Here is a 19,610-nt window from a genome sequence, read left to right as displayed (position 1 = left end):
TAACAGGGCCCTGTGTACCATTTACCCTTTCACTGCCAAACAGGTCAGTAATATGCATTGTAAGGGCCCCGCTGGAAGCCAAAGCGTTAATGGAACCGATAGCATTGCAGGGTTTTATTCCGTATCTCCCAGTGCACAATATATGCTGCAGCCCCCGCCCGTGGCAGGGAAGGTGTTAAACAGGTTGTGGGACTCTGTTCTAGGGTGGTCCCGTTATTCTGTCACCGGAGACCCTGCATTAGGGGAACATAACCTGCACATCGAGGGAGTGGAGCTCAGCGACGATGCTATCTACGAGTGCCAAGCAACGCAGGCAGCGCTGAGGTCACAGCGAGCCCGTCTTACCGTGCTGAGTAAGTGACAGGGCTCTGCTGTTTGACACTGTGATAGGACACTGCTGGGGGGAGGGGGGTGACACTGTGACAGGACACTGCTGGGGGGTGACACTGTGACCGGACACTGCTGGGGGGTGACACTGTGACCGGACACTGCTGGGGGGTGACACTGTGACAGGACACTGCTGGGGGGAAGCTGGTGACACTGTGACAGGACACTGCTGGGGGGAAGGGGGTGACACTGTGACAGGACATTGCTGGGGGGAGGGGGGTGACACTGTGACAGGACACTGCTGGGGGGTGGGGGGTGACAGTGACAGGACACTGCTGGGGGGAGGGGGGTGACATTGTGACAGGACACTGTTGGGGGGTGGGGGGTGACACTGTGACAGGACACTGCTGGGGGGAGGGGGGGTGACACTGTGACAGGACACTGCTGGGGGGTGGGGGTGACACAGTGACAGGACACTGCTGGGTGGTGGGGGGTGACACTGTGACAGGACACTGCTGGGGGGTGGGGGGTGACACTGTGACAGGACACTGCTGGGGGGAGGGGGGTGACACTGTGACAGGACACTGCTGGGGGGAGGGGGTGACACTGTGACAGGACACTGCTGGGGGGAGGGGGTGACACTGTGACAGGACACTGCTGGGGGGAGGGGGTGACACTGTGACAGGACACTGCTGGGGGGAGAGGGGTGACACTGTGACAGGGCGCAGTAGAAGAAATCCACGAAGGAGTGAAGCGCAGCACAGCAATAAAGTTGGGGGCTAGACACCGGTAGGTATAAAGTTAAAAATCCTTTAATCCATGGTTGACATCATGGTATGGTGGTAAGTAAATCTCTAACGCGTTTCGGGACGTCGCCCTTTGGCGAAACGCGTTAGAGATTTACTTACCACCATACCATGATGTCAACCATGGATTAAAGGATTTTTAACTTCATACCTACCGGTGTCTAGCCCCCAACTTTATTGCTGTGCTGCGCTTCATCCTTCGTGGATTTCTTCTACTGCTTCACATATTATGCGTGATGCACGCTGACGGACCGACCACCTCTCAATCGTGAGTACCCCCACTCCTTCAGCTAGTTTGTGGGGTCTTATTACTACCATATGTGTGCCATATGAGACCACTTATTACATTGGTGTATACATTGAGTCATGCATATATACAGCTGACTGGAAGAATTGATGACACACACCACAGGTCCCCCACATGTTAGGAGACTCAGACAGACACACTGGAAGCTGATTTACTCCAGAGGGTGGATTTCATTGGTTTCTCACAGACTATCCAATTTTAGTATTGTTCAAGATATTATTGCAATACAGTGACCCTGGACAGCTGAGCATCAATTGCTGGAATCATTTTCCCATTTTTTGCTGTGACAGGACACTGCTGGGGGGGGGCGGGTGTGACACTGTGACAGGGCAGTGCTGGGTGGTGACACTGTGACAGGGCAGTGCTGGGTTGTGACACTGTGACAGGTCAGTGCTGGGTGGTGACACTGTGACAGGGCAGTGCTGGGGGGGTGACACTGTGACAGGGCAGTGCTGGGTTGTGACACTGTGACAGGTCAGTGCTGGGTGGTGACACTGTGACAGGGCAGTGCTGGGGGGGTGACACCGTGACAGGTCAGTGCTGGGGGGTGACACTGTGACAGGTCAGTGCTGGGGGGGTGACACTGTGACAGGTCAGTGCTGGGGGGGTCACACTGTGACAGGTCAGTGCTGGGGGGGGTGACACTGTGACAGGTCAGTACTTTCTTCTTCCTTTCTCTCAGAGCCGCTATATAACTAGTCTTACTGACACCTCTCTCTGCTCTCACTCAGTTCCCCCGGGAGAGCCGCTGGTCCCAGGCTCCCCTGTGCTCAGTCTCCTGGTGAATGTCCCATACAATCTGACCTGCCTCGCTCCTGTGGCAAAACCAGCGGCAGAGATTACATGGTACCGCGACGGGAAGCAGGTGGATGGCGCAGTTTACTCCAAGGTCAGAGGTCAAACTACCTGACTCTTGCCCTATATGTCTACCTACTCTTTGGGGATTTAATACTCATTGGCTGTCTCTCTCAATCTGCCTTTTATTCCTTCTCTCTTGCTCTTTATCACTAGTGTTCTCTCTCTCTCTCTCTCTCTATCTATCTCTCTCTCTCTCTCTCATGCCATTATTTAGCATTTTCTTTCTCATTGGTCTCTCTCTTTCTCATTTGTGTAACACTCTCTTGCTGTCTCTTTCTTAAATGCTGTTTATCAGTCTTTACCCACCATTGCATTGCTTTCTTTTACTCTTACCTTATTCGGACCCTATCAGCTCACGTGACTGTCTCTCTGTTTTCTGCAGGAGCTGCTATCGGATGGTAGGAGTGAGAGCGCCTCTAGCAGTCTCTTGATAACTCCAAGTTTTGGTGACACCGGATCCAGCTATGTTTGTCATGTCAGGAACGCTGCACTTCTGGAGGGACGAGAGAAAGCGGTGGCACTGAGCGTGCAGTGTGAGTGCAACCCCAAACCAGGGCCTGTGACGTCACACTGCACCCCCAAACCAGAGCCTGTGATCTCATACTGCAACCCCAAACCAGAGCCTGTGACCTCATACTGCAACCCCAAACCAGAGCATGTAATCTCATACTGCATCCTCAAATCAGAGCCTGTGACCTCATACTGCAACCCCAAACCAGAGCCTGTGATCTCATATTGCCCCCTCAAACCAGAGCCTGTGATCTCACACTGCACCCCCAAACCAGAGCCTGTAATCTCATACTGCATCCTCAAACCAGAGCCTGTAATCTCATACTGCATCCTCAAACCAGAGCCTGTAATCTCATACTGCATCCTCAAACCAGAGCCTGTGATCTCATACTGAACCCCTTAACCAGAGCCTGTGATCTCACACTGCACCCCCAAACCAGAGCCTGCAATCTCATACTGCATCCTCAAACCAGAGCCTGTGATCTCATACTGAACCCCCAAACCATAGCCTGTGATCTCATACTGCACCCTCAAACCAGAGCTTGTGACCTCCCACTGCAACCCCAAACCAGAGCCTGTGACCTCATACTGCACCCCCAAACCAGAGCCTGTGATCTCATACTGCATCCTCAAACCAGAGCCTGTGATCTCATACTGCACCCCCAAACCAGAGCCTGTGATCTCATACTGCATCCTCAAACCAGAGCCTGTGATCTCATACTGCACCCCCAAACCAGAGCCTGTGATCTCATACTGCACCCCCAAACCAGAGCCTGTGATCTCATACTGCACCCTCAAACCAGAGCCTGTGACATCACACCTCACCCAAAAAGCAGAGCCTGTGGCCTCACACTGCACCCCCAACCAGAGCCTGTGACCACTCACTGCACCCCCAAATTAGACCCTGTAATCTAATACTAAACCCTTAAACCAGATTCTCTGATTGCAAACTATACCCAGATACAGGCTCTGTGACCTCACACTGCTCAGAAACCAGGTCCTGTACCTGTACACAGGTGAAACGAGGCCCCCTTACCGCAGCCCAATCTCCGTGACTCCGCACTGTCTCGTTCTAACCCCCGGCTCTTATCCTCTCGCAGACCTCCCCAGAGTGACGCTCTCCGTGGATCCTCCCACAGTCTCTGAAGGAGGCGCGGTCACTTTCCAGTGCAGCGCCGTCTCCAACCCGGAGGTGACGGGATATAGGTGAGGAGCGGTGGCGCGGATACTGTACAGCGCAGCGCGCCTGGCGGGAACATGGCTGGTGTCTTCTCGGTCACACGTGTATCCGGCTCTCGTGGGCTCCAGCTTACACGTGAGAGCACTGCTCATTATTTAACCTGTTCGCTGCCAGCCAAAATGCGTTGGAAGCCCCCCTGGCAGCGAAAGGGTCAGCATCAGTTTCCTACCCATTAATGCCACCCGGCATGATGGCCCTTACACGGTAAAGAGTACCACTACTCTTACTGTCACAAACAGTACCACTACTTTTTATCTTGGCACCAATAGTACCACTAATTTTTTTATTGACTAATTCACAATTCCGCTTTATTTTGACAAAATACATAGATTGCTTAAATCTTTCTACACGCCGTCCAATGAGCGGTACCCCAAAGGTAAATAAATGTAGCTCTTTTGTAAATTAGTACCGCTACTTTTTTTTTAACCCCGTCACTGATGCCGCCGCAGACCCGAACGAATGAATTGGACGGGAATAAAGTCAGCCTCTCCGTGTCTTGTATCCTGAAAGATGACGTCTTCCTGCTCTTTCTCTCTCTCCATAGATGGGCCAAGGGGGGCGAACCCCTGCCCGTGTCGGGCGATCGCTATCATGTGACCGTGGATCACACGTTTTTCACGGCTCCGGTCTCGTGCGAGGCCACGAACAGCGTGGGAGCCAGCAACATGAGCACGGCGGTCAATGTGCTGTGTGAGTATGGCGTGCGGGTCCAAGCTCTTGTATGGGTTGAAGGTGCAGCCTAGTGGTCCGGGGGCCGGTAAATCTTGCTCAGGTCCCAGTGTCTTCTTGTGGCCTCTGAGCTATGATGTGTATTTGGGGTCTGTGCACTTCATGTACCAGAATTAGATTGTAAACTCATTGGGACAGAAACCCAATGTGTCTACAACAGAGCTTCTCAACTCCAGTCCTCAAGACCCCCTACCCCACCCCACCCCTAACAGATCAGGTGTTGAGGATATCCAGCTTCAGCACAGGTGGCCCAATCCTGTGCTGAAGCTGGGATAGCCTCCAAACCTGACCTCTTGGGGGGTCTTGAGGACTGGAGTTCAGAACCCCTGGTCTACAAGATTCAATATATATGAAAAGTATTATTATCCCTCGGATGTACTAATATGTCACATTTATAACATTGAAAGGTGCAGACAGTAATACACTTGGTTTGTCGGCTTTTTAATAATTGTTTATTGATCATTTAACATTTGTAATTACCGCAGATTAACAAAAGGTAGCTCGTTTTATGCTGTGGCACTCTTGGTATATCTGTTCAATGTTTTGGAGAGTGTGTAAAATGGCTATATAGCAAGTAATGATGTTTCTGTCTATTGGCAAGAAGACTTTGCTGTGTTTTGCATGAGATAAAGGTAGAGAACGTATTACACGGCTGAGTGTTTCCATTTTGGGGCCTCTAATTTACCTTGCCAAGTGTGGCTGATTCATAAATAGCCCGATGTTCAAGTCCAACATCTCAATTGTGTTGGATGGGTAATTGACCCCCTCCCGTGGTTTTCGTTGGGAGGGTGCAAAGTTCCATCCAGTTGACCTATAACCCCTATGATTCTTCTGACCCTTGCAGTTGGGCCACGCCTCCTCACAGAGCCCCGCCCCATGACTGTGGATGTAGGTGGAGACGCGTCGTTCTTCTGCGGGTGGACTGGGAATCCCACTCCCACCCAGGTCTGGAACAAGAGAGGATCCGTGGAGGTGAGTCCCATGCAGGAGAACGGATCCCTGAAGAAGTTCCTGAGTGGCCCTAGCATTGAAAAACACATTACAGCTCTAAATATCCTGGATGCTGCATAGAGGGCCATATTTACTAAGATGTATTATGCCATAAGGCACCTTCTTTGGAGAATACATTAATATTCAAAGTCAATAGGCTCTCCTCAAAACCCCCCAGCAGGTCAGGTTTTCAGGATATCCCAGCTTCAGTGCAGGTGGTGCAGTCTTCTACTGAGCCTCTGATTAAGCCACCTGTGCTGAAGCTGGGATATCCTTAAGACCTGAACTTTTGGGGGTTCTTGAGGACTGGAGTTGAGAACCCCTGCATTAGGCTACAGACCTAGTGTTCACGGCTGCACGTGTGCAGTTGAGTTGAAGAGCAGGAGATCCGACGGGGGTGGGAGAGGGTGGGAGAGGGTGGGGGGGGGGGGCGGTGTGGTAGTAGTAACAAAGGAGGGAGAGGGAATAGGGGTATGATACCTTTTATTGGACCAACAAGTCGTTGATATGTTACAAGATTTCAAACCTCTCAGACTCCTTCATCGGGTTATCCTGAGAGGTTTGAAAGCTTCTTGCATATCAAGTCCTTGTTGGTCCAACAAAAGGTATCGTACCGCCTAGTCCCTCTCCCTCCTTTGTTACTACACCATATGTCTGGATCTATGCTGAATTTAGTCTGAGATTGGGTTGGTTTTACCCTTCACAAAGCTTGACTCATTTTTCTACTGAGTACATCGGATTGATACTTAGGGTCAAGCTCTTTGTATCTCTCTACATGAGGTTCAGGTGGTCACCATAGTTGGTGTGCGTCACTGTCTCAGGAGACCTTCTCTGCTGTCTCGCAGGTGCTGAGTAATGGAAACAGCCTGTCCATGACCAAGGTCACTAATGAGGACGCTGGAACATATGTGTGCAAAGCCATAGTACCACGAATAGGGACGATGGAGAGGGAAGTGACGCTCACTGTGAGAGGTAGGAAACTGCACGTTCAGACGGAACTGGGAAGAGAGACCACATGGGACTATCTACATGAAGAGAGACATGCTGAACTATCACAAGGGAATCCATTACTAAAGTCTCTCGGCAGCAGGACTCGGACACATGCAGAGCAGAAATAGCCCCATATTAATCAAAGGAGGATATTTATTATATAGCAAAGAAAATGAATTACGTTCAAAGCAATTGGAGTTGTTCTTTGATAAATATGGTACAATTAGCTTGCACTGGTTCTGTCCCAGTTTTCCAGCAGGGAGATTTGAGTAAATAACTCCCACGGTGTCTCTTAAAAGGTGGCGGGGTGAGAAACCCCTACTTTTTACATAATAATGTTGTGTCTAATGCTGTGTTTTTGGAAGAGACGAGGGCTGAGCTTTTGAAGTTGTAGAAAAGCAGAAGGTCAATCCTGTTATAGAACAGGGGTTTATTCCACCAATAGCGTCATTTATTATAATTCGTGGTCCCTGCGCACAAACATGAAAGACAACGTGTGTTTTTGAACATAAGTGGAACCATATATATCGGGGGCTGTTTTACAGGGAGACACAGTAATGGTTCCAAATTCATCAGAGTGAGACGATCAGAGCGCTCCACTTCTGAGAGTTCAGTGGATTAGACAGTTAGTAGGCAAACAACACAAAAGGAAAACCCCAAGAGAGGGATGAAAGGCCCCTACTGCGTACATAAGCCCTGGAGAGATGCCTGACAGATTAATCTGTAGACATTTCTGACTTCCATGTTGACATTAACAGGCTGAGTGAGGGACACCTGTCTGTTCTCAGTAGATAAACGAGACAGTAGGGTCTGTGAGCTTTGCTTCGAGGAGCACTCTGCTCAGTTAAGCTCACTGACTTGTAATCTTGTTTCAGGCCCTCCTGTCATCACAAGTGACACCCACTACGAGACCGCTCTAGGAGGAAAGGCACGACTGCAGTGTCTCGTTGAGACTACACCCGTTCCAGATAAGATTGTAAGTCTGACTATCTCCCCGCCTTTTCACCCTTCTCTCTCCCTACCTTCTTTTTTTCCCCAAGGCACTGTCAATATTTGATTCTCTCTCTCTGCCACTCATGTGCTCTCTCTCTCTCTCTCTGCCACTCATGTGCTCTCTCTCTCTCATTCTGCCACTCATGTGCTCTCTCTCTCTCTCTCTCTCTCTCATTCTGACACTCATGTGCTCTCTCTCTCTCTCATTCTACCACTCATGTTCTCTCTCTCTCTCTCATTCTGCCACTCATGTGCTCTCTCTCTCTTTCAAATACTTGCTACCATCCTACTTTCTTGCTCTCTACCCGTATCCTCCTCCCCCCTCCGTCGCTGATGGTCTCTGTTTCGTAGGTCTGGTCATGGGATGAGCACAGTCTCGAGGAGGGCTCATGGGGACGCTTCTCGGTGGAGACGCGAGTGACTGATGGGGGTGCCGTCTCATTCCTGATTGTTGATGGAACGGAGCAGTCTGATTTCCTGACTGAGTATAACTGCAGTGCTCAAAATCTATTTGGGGAGGACTCTGTTCTCATCTCTCTTAGACAGCAAGGTGAGCGCTCTTGCAGAGTGTCTGCCTGTCCCACTCAGGATGTCTCTGTGTCTCTCCCAAAACTCTCCAACCTAAAGCAAAGTTTCAACTCGAATAACTAGAGATGTGTGAACCGTTTCCAGATCTTTTCACGAAAGTTCCCGCAAATTTATAAATAAGTGACCGGCTCAGTCAGATGTTGGAGCGAAGGCTACTTATTGATTAGCAGATTTAAAGATGAGCTCTTCTCAATTATGATATTTGAAAAAAAATCACCAATGCAGGCTTGTATATTCGCCAATGTTCACCATCCATTTTGGCAAAACATTTGCCAAAGTTGGCACACGGTGGTCCCTCACTAACATTCGCAGGTGAGGATTTCTGGTGAAGTTTCACATCTTTGCAAATTTTTCCACCAGGTGCAAATGTGCAGAATTGGCCAAACTCACAAACTTGCACCAAGGTTTCGCAGACCTCAACCAATAACCATTATTGATTGTTAGCAACTTTTTAAGGCAATACCCGTGAACAATGGATAATGGCTGTTTCACACTAAATAAACTCGACCGTCTCCTCCACATATCTCCAGAAAAATGACGTCACTTGTCATTTCTGCCACGTCCCATTTGCCCCAGATTCTCTACCCCTTCGCTTCTCCATATTCATAACCCCCTGCGCCATAGCGACATGTCTCATTGGTCTGTGTCTCTCTCCCACAGCCGCTCTGCCTCTGACTCTTCTGGCCATCGCTCTGGGCTCCGGGATGCTTTGTCTCTTTGTCCTAGTGATGATCTCAGTGCTCTGCTGCCGGCGGCCCCGGAAAGGTGAGGACTTTATAACTTTCTCTCTAATGACATCCGGCATTCTCACTCTGACAGACTCTGTCTCTCTGATGGTCTGAAGCTGTCTCTATGATGGTCTACCTATGATGGTCATTAGCTGTTTCACGTATGTTTTCTGTCTCTCTCTCTCTCTTACAGTCTCTCTGCTTTTTTGAAGGCCTTGCGCTGATGTTCTCTATCAGTCTTTGATGTCCTCTATCTGTCTCTCCGATGGCCGGTTGCAGGGGTGGCCAACTTCAGTACTCAAGGGTCAGGGTTTTCAGGATATCCCTGCTTCAGAACAGGTGGCTCAATCAATGACTGAGCCACCTGTGCTGAAGCTGGGATATCTTTAAAACCTAACCTGTTAGTCTCCCTTGAGGACTGGAGTTGGCCGCCCCTGGTCAATTCCTTCCCTCTGACAGTCTCTCTGTTCCTCTCCCTAGCTGTGAAGGACACTCAGATTCTGGCTGTGGAGGTGTCGGGGAGTTCGCCCAGCGACAGGCACCCCAGTGATTCCGAGGATGACCTGAAGGAGCCACTGGTGAGAGAGCTTGAGCAACGAGGGGAGACTACATGATGGGGGAAGGAAAAGGGAAGGGAGCACGTGCGAGGAAAGGGGAAGGAGTGAAAGAAAGAGCAAAAAGAGACACGAGTGAGAAAAAACATAAAGGGAGAAGGGATGGAGTGAAATGGAGAGGGAGAAGGTGCACAGGGAGACAGTCAGAGACGGAAGGTGAAGAGACATTGTGAGGAGAGGAAAGATCCGTTGGGAGAAGGAAGGAGGAGAGAGGAGGGAGAAGACATGGGATGAGAGCAGGAAAAAAGACATGTTATGTGAGGTTGTGGAAGGGAGGAGATATAGATATATATATATATATATATATATATATATATATATATATATATATATATATATATATATATATATATATATATATATATATATATATATATATATATATATATATATGCAAATACAACTGTATGCTCATCTGCATGTCTTAGGCAGGTCTGCTACCCCGCCTTTCCCCATTATCACCCAGCATACAGCACTTTTTAACATGGTTCCTTGGCTGTGCTCAAAGCTGTGACCATGCAGCAAGCTTAAGCCTATAGGGAACCATGTAAAAATGGTTTTTGAGGCAAAAAGTGACACTGTGTGCTCATTTGCATGTCATTTCCCAGAATCCCTTGCTGCAGTGGAAGTGCTGTATGCTGGGTGATAATGGGGAAAGGCGGGGTTGCAGACCTGCCTAAGACATGCAGATGAGCATACAGTTGTATTTGCATATTTGCTTTCCTGTGGAGGGTTTTTGTCACTTTTTTTACTCACCATAACTTAACTCAGTATTATGGGATAGCCTATCCCATAGCCTCTCATGCATACCCAGTTAAAATCAACCCCACACTGATGAGACCCATCAAGGTCGAAACAGCTGTCTGTGGGTGGTTTTCTGGGTATGCACCTTAACCCTGGCTGTGCTCAAAGCTGTGACCATGCAGCAAGCTTAAGCCTATAGGGAACCATGTTAAAAATGGTTTTTGAGGCAAAAAGTGACACTGTGTGCTCATTTGCATGTCATTTCCCAGAATCCCTTGCTGCAGTGGAAGTGCTGTATGCTGGGTGATAATGGGGAAAGGCGGGGTTGCAGACCTGCCTAAGACATGCAGATGAGCATACAGTTGTATTTGCATATTTGCTTTCCTGTGGAGGGTTTTTGTCACTTTTTTTACTCACCATAACTTAACTCAGTATTATGGTATAGCCTATCCCATAGCCTCTCATGCATACCCAGTTAAAATCAACCCCACACTGATGAGACCCATCAAGGTCGAAACAGCTGTCTGTGGGTGGTTTTCTGGGTATGCACCTTAACCCTGGCTGTGCTCAAAGCTGTGACCATGCAGCAAGCTTAAGCCTATAGGGAACCATGTTAAAAATGGTTTTTGAGGCAAAAAGTGACACTGTGTGCTCATTTGCATGTCATTTCCCAGAATCCCTTGCTGCAGTGGAAGTGCTGTATGCTGGGTGATAATGGGGAAAGCGGGGTTGCAGACCTGCCTAAGACATGCAGATGAGCATACAGTTGTATTTGCATATTTGCTTTCCTGTGGAGGGTTTTTGTCACTTTTTTTACTCACCATAACTTAACTCAATATTATGGTTTATATATATATATATATATATATAAATATATAAATATATATATATATATATATATATATAAATATATATATATATATATATATATATATATATATATATATATATATATATATATATATATATATATATATATATACACACACAGTGTTCGACAAACCTATACATTTGCTCGCCCCAGGCGAGTGGATTTATATATATATATATATGTGTGTGTATATGTATATATTTATATGTAACGGGTATTCCCCCACCCAATCGCAGATAGTGTGTAATTGCGGAGAACTTGGCGTTACCAGGTGTGGTGCGTTACCTGTTAGGCTCACAGGAGGGCTGAGCTTCCGCTGCTGGGAACCTGGGGCACGTATAATACTATGAGTAACCGTGTACTCGGTGCAGCGCCTCCACCTGCGATGGCTCCCACCAGAGGGGGGGTGGTTCCTCGCAGGACAATATATATATATATCACTACACACACAGCATGTAAACCAACCAATGACTTTACTATTGCAAACGTACTTGTGCATATGATAAACAGGTGTCCCTCCCTAGAGGAGACACTAACTATGGCGTCTCGCAGGACGCAACCTCCTTCCACCGGGTGATCCCACCCTGTGTCCAGTAACCCCACACAATATGTCCCGTCAAGTGATATAGATGTGTGTGACTGCGCAGCCACTAGTCCCGTGTGAGTACTCTGTTGGTGCACTTTACAACGATACCTGCCCTGGCTCCAGCCACGGGTGCCGCTATGCCACTGGGGTTGAATCCGCCGTGATGTCCTCCTACACGTGGGGTGAATTCCAGCGTGGATAATATCACCGCAGCTCCGCACCGTCTGTAGCTTGGCGGGGGTCCGTCTGCCGCTGGGAGGCCGCAGTCACTGTTTGGCGTGGCCTCCGGGAAGATAGTCTTCCATATAATATATGTGGGTCTGAGCCCAGACCTCTAGGGACGTGCAGCGTCCACTGTGTCCCTAACTAACGGCTAAATGATATTAAAGGGGCAGGGTCCCTAACCTGGGGCCTGTCCCTTAAACAACACAGCACTACTGGTGGCTCAGGGCTATCTGGGGCCTAGGGGGCTGCTGGCCTAGTACAGGGAGTCACTGACTCCTGCACCCTACCTCCTTCCCCTAGCTGCTCCGGTCACCAACTGACCAACATGCTCAGAGCCCGCAAAATGTATCAATCCCTCTGTGCAGGGAGATACTCTAGCCCTATTGGCTCCCTGACGTCACGTGGGGCGCTTCTGAGGCTCATGGGACTTGTAGTCCCTTCCAAGAGCCTGTCCCTGGTAGGCTAGGGTTCGCGCGCTTGCTGCTCGCGCATGCGCAACTGTCCCGGCCAAGATGGCGGTGCCCTGCACGGGGAGCCGCCGAGAGCCCTAGCGACGCGCCCGCAGCCCTGACAACCGGCCGCTCGCGTCCCCGGCAACCTCCGCTCCGGTTCCCATCTGCCCCTCACCCCTGCAATCGCCGACGGGTCCGCCATTGGGCTCCACGGCACCCGCGATCGCCAGCCAGGTGAGGGAGGGCGACGGGCAGAGGGGGACCTGGCTACATATATATATACAGTCAAATAGAACTGTTGGCACTCCATAGGTGCTGATAGGCTGTAGGTGCTTGTCCCATATGGATAATATAGACATACGTTACCGTTCCGAGGTCTGGTAAAGCAAGAGACAGCACTCAATTGTAGAAAACTTCACAAAGTGTATTAGTGAAAATAGTGGTACATCAAGAAACCCAACGTTTCGGTCCTCCATTTTCATTCACCTAAGTGCTTTCTCCTTTTTGCTTCTATGCGGTAATGTATACTTTATATATATATATATATAGGAAAAGAGGAAGTATCAGGGGCATGTTTGCCATTATTAGAGGTTTGTGGTGGGCCTGCGGGCCTCAGTGAATTGTAGCGGCTAATTCCTGTGTCCCCCCCTCAGCACACGGACACAGAGTCTCGAGGAACATCACAGACGGAGCACAGCGATATCCCTGAGGAGACGCAGGTATAGCTATCTATCAATATATCGAACTGCAACAGGGGTGGGTACCTCCAGTCCTCAAGGGCCATCAACCGCTCAGGTTTTCAGGATATCCCTGCTTCAGCACACTGAGCCACCTGTGCTGAAGCAGGGATATCCTGATAAACCTGTCCTGTCGGTGGCCCTTGAGGACTGGAGTTGCCCACCCCTGATCTACAACAACAACCACACATGTAGCACTTTGCAGTCTAAGGGCCAGATGCAGTGCTAATGTACTTAACACAATGCAGTGCCAACGTACATAATACAAAGTAGTGCTAACATACATAACAAAATGCAGTGCTAACATACATAACAAAATGCAGTGCTAACATACATAACAAAATGCAGTGCTAACATACATAAGAAAATGCAGTGCTAACATACTTGACACAATGCAGTGCTAACGTACATAATACAATGCAGTGCTAACGTACATAATACAATGCAGTGCTAACGTACATAATACAATGCAGTGCTAACGTACATAATACAATGCAGTGCTAACGTACATAATACAATGCAGTGCTAACGTACATAATACAATGCAGTGCTAACGTACATAATACAATGCAGTGCTAACGTACATAATACAATGCAGTGCTAACGTTCATAATACAATGCAGTGCTAACGTTCATAATACAATGCAGTGCTAACGTTCATAATACAATGCAGTGCTAACGTACATAATACAATGCAGTGCTAACGTACATAATACAATGCAGTGCTAATGTGCATAATACAATGCAGTGCTAACGTACATAATACAATGCAGTGTTAACGTACTTGACACAATGCATTGCTAACGTACATAATACAATGCAGTGCTAACGTACATAATACAATGCAGTGCTAACGTACATAATACAATGCAGTGCTAATGTGCATAACACAATGCAGTGCTAACGTACATAATACAATGCAGTGTTAACGTACTTGACACAATGCATTGCTAACGTACATAATACAATGCAGTGCTAACGTACATAATACAATGCAGTGCTAACGTACATAATACAATGCAGTGCTAACGTACATAATACAATGCAGTGCTAACGTACATAATACAATGCAGTGCTAACGTACATAATACAATGCAGTGCTAATGTGCATAATACAATGCAGTGCTAACGTACATAATACAATGCAGTGTTAACGTACTTGACACAATGCATTGCTAACGTACATAATACAATGCAGTGCTAACGTACATAATACAATGCAGTGCTAACGTACATAATACAATGCAGTGCTAACGTACTTGACACAATGCATTGCTAACGTACATAATACAATGCAGTGCTAACGTACATAATACAATGCAGTGCTAACGTACATAATACAATGCAGTGCTAATGTGCATAACACAATGCAGTGCTAACGTACATAATACAATGCAGTGCTAACGTACATAACACAATGCAGTGCTAACGTACATAATACAATGCAGTGCTAACGTTCATAATACAATGCAGTGCTAACGTACATAATACAATGCAGTGCTAACGTACATAATACAATGCAGTGCTAACGTGCATAATACAATGCAGTGTTAACGTACTTGACACAATGCAGTGCTAACGTACATAATACAATGTAGTGCTAACGTAGATAATATAAGGTAGTGCTAAGTTAACCTGACGTTAAGCCTATGCTATTGGGCTATATAGCGGACCTTTTTTGTATATAATTGCCTTTGTGCAGATGAGTTAAACTCAGGGAAATATAGTCTGTTACTAATATAGGTAACCTGGCGTTATTGGACCTGATGAGCTTAGTGTACCTGGGCCTAAGCCACTGGAACAGTTATAATGCAGGGGAATATTCATATACTGCAGGGATAACATTAGCAGATGTAACAGTCATTCTAGCTCTGCAGAGCTTACATTCTAAGTAAATCCTGTCCGCTTCACCTCCCACCACACGGGGCCGCCACTCTGCCCGCGCTTCCTCTGGATGTCTTAGTAACTGGCTTCTTGTTTCTTCCAGGATCCGACCAACGGTTACTACAAAGTCCGAGCTCAGGAAGACTCCCGCCCTCCACCTGTCACTTACCCAGAATTCTCCTCTCCGCCACGTCCTCTCTACTCTGCTCCTCCTCCTCTCACCCCGCTCTGCCATACCGCATCCTTACCAGGACCTCCCAAACTCTATGACTACTCGCACCGCTATGCCACCACGCCCCGTCCTGGAGGTGAGCGCACCCACATTCCAAAAGGCCCCACTCAGATGCCGCCAGGCGCGGGCCACCTTCCTGCACCGTACGCTCGCGCCTTCTGCAGCTACATCCGTCCGGAGCGCTACGATTCGTTAGAAGCGGTGCCTACCCCCTCGCGCCTCTCCTACGCCTCTCTCTCCACACATTCTGACTATGGCCGACCCGCACAACAACGCATGCAGACTCACGTGTGACCTTCAACCCCAGCGTCTTTTCCCCCACCCCCCTCTCGTACCAAACAGGCCAAAATGGCTACCTTTTCTTATGGCTGAGGAGGCTCAAGTAAAGTGACTGTGGGATGGAAAGGAGGGGCAGGCCTGTGGCCATCTCATGTCTAAGAGGGTACAAAATGACTGCTTCGTGTCTTCCTGAGGACAAAATTGGGAAACTGCACTGACCAATTCTTTTTGCCCAGGTCAAATAGCTGTAATAATGACACAGGTTACGGGAGGTATGGCCAGCCTCGTGTATATAGCAAGGCTTGTGATGAACCTAACATAGAACAGGGGACAATGGATTGAAGACTTGCAGGAGCGAGTTCCAGGGCCCAAAATACAGCTTCTTTTATACAATCATCGTCCTATGGTGGAACAAGGAATTCCGTACTGAAAGTGTAGCCCCAACTTGGCTTGTACAAGGCGAGAAACACCCAATCCATGGAAAACATAGTATTCATCAGCTGTCCTGAGCAGTGTCACAGAAGAAAACCAATGATATGTCTCAGAGGGTATCCTGACACAACAGTGACACTCTGTGGCCACTCTGCGTATTTCTGCGTTAAATGCCCCTAATGTATGAAGATGAGATAGCAGCGCCCCCCGTGACTACTGTGTGTATTGCAGGCTTCATTATGCAGTTCTAGCTGTTTTTTTAATCCAATCCTTTTTTTTGTTTATATTACGATCCCTTGAAAAATAGCACAAACTGCAGGGATACATGTGAATTACCAATAGAGCCGTTTTCTTGAACAAGTGGAGGAGTGAAGAGGATAGGATCAATCTGGTGCACATAGGATGTTGTTTCTCATGCTGTTACATTTTTGGGGGGGTTATTTCTCGCCCACCTGCTCATCCAAAAGATCCGTACTTGTAAACAAATAATAGTTACCCGAACCCCTTCAGAGCCAGAGCATGCTGCAACGCATATAACATGACATATCGCTTTGGCTCATAGAGATGGCCCTCCCCAAAGACAGGAAACATTGAGAATTGGTGGTTCGGGGTCAAAAAAGAGCATCTTAATGGGAAGTAATGACTGTTAGCAGCGAGATCCCTCTGAAGTCTGCGAGATGCTGAGTCTAAATAATAAGTGAGACCGACTCCCAAGTCAGTGGGAGTTGACGTCTGCGGCACGGAACTGGTTAAATCTACAATCCCCAACCCTCCAAAAAACAAAAACAAAAATGAGGCCTGGATAGTTCATGTTTGTGTTGTGTTGATCTATGTCTTAAGTTTTCATTTTTTACGAAGTCTTCACTTTTGAGGAGTTTTCACCCCTTTATTATTTCGCTGACTTCAGCAGTTACCATGGCAGCCCCTGTTGTCCTAAGAAGCGTGGATGACAGTGGCCATTTTAAACTCCCAGTGAGGCCCATTTTCAGCTACAAATAACTTGGTAAAAAGAGCCAGAAAAGGACCATGCAATGGTAAAAAGAAAGGTTTATTTTTATAATGGGTAGAGCGGATTGTTGATTTATACGGATGTCACACACATTACACACACGCTGTAGGAATAATACAGAGTTACAAATGGCCTGCACAAAAGCATTATCCATATAGTGGAGGTGTACCTTTTATATAGGGTGAACTTCTCAGTGAATTTTGCACCTTTCTTTGATTGTTTTCCCCATTTCACTTTCCTGCCTTAATTGTTTTGCTCCTTTATTTGTATAGAATGAAATTCTGGCTATAAATATTATATTATATATATATAAATCATATTTCGGGCATTCCCTGGTATTTTCATATGCGTGTATTTTAAGACGCAAAGATGATGATGATTGTTTGGGTTTTTTTACATGTAAAGTTATGAAATATTTATATTTAATAAAAAAAATACTGCGAAAGCTGAACTTTTTGTTTTTTGTTTTGCCGGGTCTGTAGTGGGAGACGTACCTGGCTCACTGTGTGTGACCGTTTATGGGAAAGGTCTGACATACGTTTTACTGATGTCTCTGCTGGAAAGTTAGACGTATGGGCCCCTAATAGGGAATGGTCAGAGAAATGTGTACTTATGGGATGGATGGGAAGAGTGTGAGGTATGTGTCCCTAATGTCTATGGGATGGGAGAGTGAGAAGTATGTGTCCCTGATGTCTATGGGATGGGAGAGTGAGAGGTATGTGTCCCTAATGTCTGGAATGGATAAGTGAGAGGTAAGTGTCCCTAATGTCTGGAATGGATAAGTGAGAGGCAAGTGTCCCGAATGTCTATGGGATGGGAGAGTGAGAGGTATGTGTCCCTAATGTCTATGGGATGGGAGAGTGAGAGGTATGTGTCCCTAATGTCTGGAATGGATAAGTGAGAGGTATGTGTCCCGAATGTCTATGGGATGGGAGAGTGAGAAGTATGTGTCCCTGATGTCTATGGGATGGGAGAGTGAGAGGTATGTGTCCCTAATGTCTGGAATGGATAAGTGAGAGGTAAGTGTCCCTAATGTCTGGAATGGATAAGTGAGAGGCAAGTGTCCCGAATGTCTATGGGATGGGAGAGTGAGAGGTATGTGTCCCTAATGTCTGGAATGGATAAGTGAGAGGCAAGTGTCCCGAATGTCTATGGGATGGGAGAGTGAGAGGTATGTGTCCCTAATGTCTATGGGATGGGAGAGTGAGAGGTATGTGTCCCTAATGTCTGGAATGGATAAGTGAGAGGTAAGTGTCCCAAATGTCTATAGGATGGGAGAGTGAGAGGTATGTGTCCCTAATGTCTATGGGATGGGAGAGTGAGAGGTATGTGTCCCTAATGTCTGGAATGGATAAGTGAGAAGTATGTGTCCCGAATGTCTATGGGATGGGAGAGTGAGAGGTATGTGTCCCTAATGTCTGGAATGGATAAGTGAGAGGTATGTGTCCCGAATGTCTATGGGATGGGAGAGTGAGAGGTATGTGTCCCTAATGTCTATGGGGTGGGAGAGTGAGAGGTATGTGTCCCTAATGTCTGGAATGGATAAGTGAGAGGTAAGTGTCCCGAATGCCTATGGGATGGGAGAGTGAGAGGTATGTGTCCCTAATGTCTATGGGATGAGAGAGTGAGAGATATGTGTCCTTAATGTCTATGGGATGGGAGAGTGAGAGGTATGTGTCCCTAATGTCTATGGGATGGGAGAGTGAGAGGTATGTGTCCCTAATGTCTATGGGATGGGAGAGTGAGAGGTATGTGTCCCTAATAAAAAAAAATGGTACCGGGCACTTCTAATAGTGAATTAATTACAATTGTAAAAGTGATATAAACGTGATATATAAATGTGAACTTTAAGAAAATATACAAATATATATAGTGCATAAAAAAATCCTTCACCAAATGTGGAAAAAAATATATAAACAGCAGCTCTACACCCTTAAAGGACTGTCCAGGTCCAAAGTTCTTGCGTTGTCTTCCAGGTGGGGGGAGCGCTCAATTCTTGAGATAATATGCAGGGAAAAATGTGGAATAAATAATAGTGCAGACCATATAAATAATATGTGCAAACAGTAATCTCTAAATAGGTCTCACTCACAATAAATGGATAGGTAACAGACGTCTCAGAGATCCTTCTCTCTCTGACTGGAGCCCTTGTATAATAGAAGCCCTCTGATAATGGTGATATTAGGCCTGTGTATCTGGTGGGCTAGATGGGTCCATAAATGCTGAGTGTACCTCCCGAGGATATGATAAAGAGAGCACACAATGGTATAGTACATAAGGGTATAATGTGGCACAAACACACACAGGTAATGCACTCACATTTGTACAGTGATATCGGTCGTTGGAGAGAGCCGTAGGTGTCTCGTGGGAGGATGCCGCTGGTACAGTCACTCAGAGATTCTTCCGCATGCATCACGTCCGGTGACGTCACTTCCTGTGATGCGGCGGTCAGGGCGGAAGACGCTGTCTACCGCTGCGA

At 47.3% G+C, this 19,610-nt stretch overlaps 1 protein-coding gene across 1 annotated transcript in view; it reads left to right on the top strand.

The window, feature by feature from the left end:
• The window catches only part of KIRREL2 (kirre like nephrin family adhesion molecule 2), a 28,175-nt gene extending 10,612 nt beyond the window's left edge, over window positions 1–17,563 (top strand). Inside the window, exons 3-15 of the mRNA XM_075606140.1 lie at window positions 204–353; window positions 2,172–2,329; window positions 2,681–2,831; window positions 3,909–4,014; window positions 4,593–4,738; window positions 5,622–5,749; window positions 6,613–6,739; window positions 7,633–7,733; window positions 8,102–8,300; window positions 8,999–9,103; window positions 9,547–9,644; window positions 13,212–13,277; window positions 15,283–17,563. Of these exons, the coding sequence (XP_075462255.1) occupies window positions 204–353; window positions 2,172–2,329; window positions 2,681–2,831; window positions 3,909–4,014; window positions 4,593–4,738; window positions 5,622–5,749; window positions 6,613–6,739; window positions 7,633–7,733; window positions 8,102–8,300; window positions 8,999–9,103; window positions 9,547–9,644; window positions 13,212–13,277; window positions 15,283–15,705 (1,958 nt within the window). The 3' untranslated portion in view covers window positions 15,706–17,563. The remainder of the gene's footprint in view (window positions 1–203; window positions 354–2,171; window positions 2,330–2,680; window positions 2,832–3,908; window positions 4,015–4,592; window positions 4,739–5,621; window positions 5,750–6,612; window positions 6,740–7,632; window positions 7,734–8,101; window positions 8,301–8,998; window positions 9,104–9,546; window positions 9,645–13,211; window positions 13,278–15,282) is intronic.
• The last annotated feature ends 2,047 nt before the right edge of the window (window positions 17,564–19,610 follow it).

This window comes from Ascaphus truei, chromosome 6, assembly GCF_040206685.1.
Source record: "Ascaphus truei isolate aAscTru1 chromosome 6, aAscTru1.hap1, whole genome shotgun sequence".
Lineage (NCBI taxonomy): Eukaryota > Metazoa > Chordata > Amphibia > Anura > Ascaphidae > Ascaphus > Ascaphus truei.
The sequence above is the reverse complement of the archived record's forward strand: the minus strand, read 5'-3'. Positions and strand labels throughout refer to the sequence as shown.